This window comes from Talpa europaea (genome assembly GCF_964194135.1).
Source record: "Talpa europaea genome assembly, chromosome: 10".
Classification (NCBI taxonomy): domain Eukaryota; kingdom Metazoa; phylum Chordata; class Mammalia; order Eulipotyphla; family Talpidae; genus Talpa; species Talpa europaea.
In genome coordinates this window covers 4,236,651-4,240,116 of record NC_140077.1, presented here as the reverse complement: position 1 = coordinate 4,240,116, position 3,466 = coordinate 4,236,651, and the positions used below count along the sequence as shown (strand labels likewise).

The window sequence follows — 3,466 nt, the reverse complement described above, 5'->3', positions numbered from 1 at the left end:
ATCGCCAGGGTTTGTCAAAGCTGCTGTCAGAATTTAGAGGCAGCAGGTAAGTCGAGTACAAAGTTGTTAACACTTTCTGGCGTGCATCTCGGGTCTTCTCAGAAACACAGGCCCGTCCTCTAGAGGAGCAGTCCATGGAGAGTCTGTCTGGTGCAGGAACTGAAGATCTAAGTGAAGATCTAAAAACGTGGCTCTACACACGTAAAGACTAGTCCATCTCCCAGCCGCAGGGAGTGCCTCGGGCCTGGCTGTGTCAGCATGTGGGAGGACTCGGCCAATAATCAAGGATGAAAATGGCCAATAATCAAGGATGAAAATGGCCACGATCAGCCCAGGGAAGGGAAGGCTCCTTACCCTCCGCGCGGGCCCCAATCTTGGAAGACTCCACCCCAGATGTGCGCAGTGGGCGGGCAGGCGCTCTGGGGTCACTCGGGCGCGTCCAGCTGAGTCAGGCCCGCGCCAACCCACACACCCTCCGAGCGAGCCCTCGGCCGGGCGCAGGCGGGGAGCCAGGTCCTGACGCGCAAAGGCCCGAGGTCAGCCGCGGTCTCCGGACGCGTCTGACGATGGCAGGGCCTCGGCCTGCTTGGCGGACCCTGTGGACTCGCGGGGCCCGCGCGGCGGGCAGGGGCGCGGGTGGCAGTCGCAGGTGGCCTCTCCCTGCCCTCTGGCGGCGCCTCCGGGCAGCTGGCAGGGAAGGGGCGCGCGGACAGCCGCACCAGGAGAGCGCGCACCTGCCCCGACGCCCATCCCTCGCGAGTCCCGGCAGCGTGGCGGTCCAGAGGGGCTCCGGGCTCATAGGTGCGGGGCATAGAAAGGGGTCAGGTAGGAGGGCCCCAGAAAGGGCGCGAAGGGGCCCCCCGCGGCGGCGGCCGTGAGCGGGAAGGACGCGGCGGCCGGGAAGAGGACGTTGGCGGCCGAGTAGGCGGGGAAAGTCTGGAAGGGCAGCGCGCCCGGGCCGGCGGGCCCCGGGCTGCCCCCTGCGCGGCCGCTGCCTCCGGGCGCCGCCCCCGACGCCCCGGGCTGGGGCGCGCTGCCCCCGGCCTGTGCCGCGCCGTCGGCGCCCGGGTTCTGCTTCTTCCACTTGGTCCTGCGGTTCTGGAACCAAATTTTGACCTGCGTCTCGGTGAGGCTGAGCGACAGCGCGAGGTTCAGGCGCTCGCACACCGACAGGTAGCGCGTGGCCCGGAACTTGTTCTCCAAGGCCACCAGCTGCTCGTAGGTGAAGGCGGTGCGCGCGCGCCGGGGCTTGGCGCAGCTGGCTTCCACCCGCCGGCGCCGCGGCCGCGGGGAGCCGGGCGAGCCCGGGGAGCCGGCGGGGCCGCCCGGGCCGCGCCCCCCCGCCGCCAGCGCCGCGCCCGGAGCCTCGGGGGAGCGCGCGGGGTCCGCCTGCAGGCGCGCAGCCCGCTCCGGCCGCCCCCGCCGGGCGTCGGGCGCTTCCTCGTCCTCCTCGGCCTCCGAGCCCTCCAGGGGCGACGCCGCGCCAGCGCCGGGGTCCGCCGCGTCTGCGAGAGAAAGCGGGGGTGACTGGAAGCCCGAAACAGCGCGGCGGGCCCGAGCGCGCAGAGTCCTCCCCGCCCAGCCCGGCCCCGGCGCGCGGCCCCCCCTCCCGCCCCCCGCTCCAGCATATCCCCTCCAGCGACCCCGAGGAACTGAGGTTTAGGGGTTCAGTACCCCTCGCCCTTTACACCACTGTCACCTAGTAGGCGTCCGAGGAGGGAATTTTGAATGAATGACCCCTGCCTCGAGGAAGGAGACATGACTGGGCCGCGGGGCGGGGTGGGGGGACCCTAAGATCTTTGTGCGTGAAGACACCGAGACGTCAAGCGCGTCTCGGGCTGTCGCCCCCCAGGCCCGCGAGCCCGTCGTGGTCTGGGACTCCTAGCAATTAAAAAGAAGTTATTAAACTCCCCCCCCCCTTTTAAAGTGAAATTCCCCTGTTCCATCTTCTCTCTCCCGCTGTGTTAATAGAGTTTCAGATTTGTGCGGGGCCGAATCAATAGATGTCATCTATTAAAGGTAAGTTTTAATCGAACAATATTAGGATCAGACAGGGAAAGGGGTTTGAAGTCGGTACCTGCAAGCTGCGGGCCGGAGATATGCAGGCGCCAGTAATAGAATATCGATCACGGGGTGGGGAGGGACCGCGGCCCCCGCGGGGGCGATCCCGACAATTACCGGGCGGGCCGCGGGGGCCCAAACGCAGCCGCCAGGGGCGCCCCGAGCCCCAGACAATCACCGCCCAATTCCGAGGCGGGGGGGCGGGTGTGGGGGGCTGCGCGGCCCCCGCCGCCCTGCGCCGCGCGCCCCTGACCCTCCTCGCCCCTCCAGGGGAACCCCGCGCCCGCGCCGATCTTTTGTTCTTCCTTCCAGATACAAACTTTCCCGGACCCCTCATCGAGTGCCCCCCGGAGTTAGAAGAGAGTCAAAAAGGAATTCGAGGAGAAGGGACCGGAAGCCTCCCATCACCTCCCCCAAGATGGGGCGCGCGGACGGGGAGTCTGCAGGTGCCTCTGGGGGCTGCGCGGGAAGGCTGGTGTCAACCTTCGCCCGGCCGCTCGCGGAGACCCGGCGGGGGGTTCACCCTCCGCGGGGTCCGTGTCCTGGACGCGGTGGAGCGATGCGGCCACGGCTCGGGTTCGGACGTTCCCCCAGGACTTGCAGCCCAGGTCCTGGCACGTGGCGGACACCGAGTGTCCCGCAGGAGAGCGCCCGTGCACGGCGGCCCCGGGGGGTATTCTCCACTGCGAGGTGCGCGCCCGCCTGGGCCCAGCAGGCACCGGCGAGTCCCTGACCCAGGACGCCGGAGCCTCTTCTCGGCGCCGTCCGGCTCTAGCCTGGGGCAGCACTTCCCGGGGGGGAGGCGGCGCTCCGGGGACCTCCCCAGCCCCCGGTTGTTCCCCTCGCCGCCCCCAGTCGCCAGCTCCGGGGCAGCTTCCCGGGACCGAGGCCGCCGCGCGTCCTTACCAGGGGGCTCGCGCCGGCCGGCCGGGCGCTCGGGGCTGGCGTCCTCGCCCTCTTCGGCCTCGGCCAAACTTTTCTTGGCTTCGGGGGGAGCGGGGCGCGCGCCCGGGAGCGCGGCGCGGGTGAACTTCTGCGGGTCCAGGATGTCCAGCACGGAGAAGGAGATCTTGTGGTGGGCGGGAGCCGCCTTGGCCCCGCCGTCCTGCCATGCCAGCATGCCCGGCGCCCGCGGACCCGAGCCCGCGCTCCCGCCGCCTTCGGCCGTGGCTGGTCGCAGCTGTCCAGAGGCGAGGGGGGTCGCGGCGGCCAAGTGGAGCTGGGGAGGGGGCGGGGGAGAGCCGCGGGGGGCTGCGCGCGGATTGGCACTTGCGCGGCCCCAGCCCCGCCACGTGCAGCGCGCGGCAGCCCAGAAACTACGCGCGCCGCGCCCGGGGGGCCGCGCTCGGCTCGGGGGCGTCTGGAGGCGCGGGGGGCGCGCGCCCGCTGGGACAGCGCCCCTGGC

General features: G+C 70.7%; 1 protein-coding gene across 1 annotated transcript; it reads right to left on the bottom strand.

Annotated features, from left to right (window-relative positions):
* Window positions 1-795: 795 nt before the first annotated feature.
* Window positions 796-3,181, bottom strand: NKX1-2 (NK1 homeobox 2; the record flags this gene model as incomplete). Its single annotated transcript, XM_084244973.1, has 2 exons — window positions 796-1,505; window positions 2,968-3,181. 2 exons carry the CDS (start codon window positions 3,179-3,181, stop codon window positions 796-798), a joined length of 924 nt encoding a protein of 307 aa, XP_084101099.1.
* Window positions 3,182-3,466: the final 285 nt, after the last annotated feature.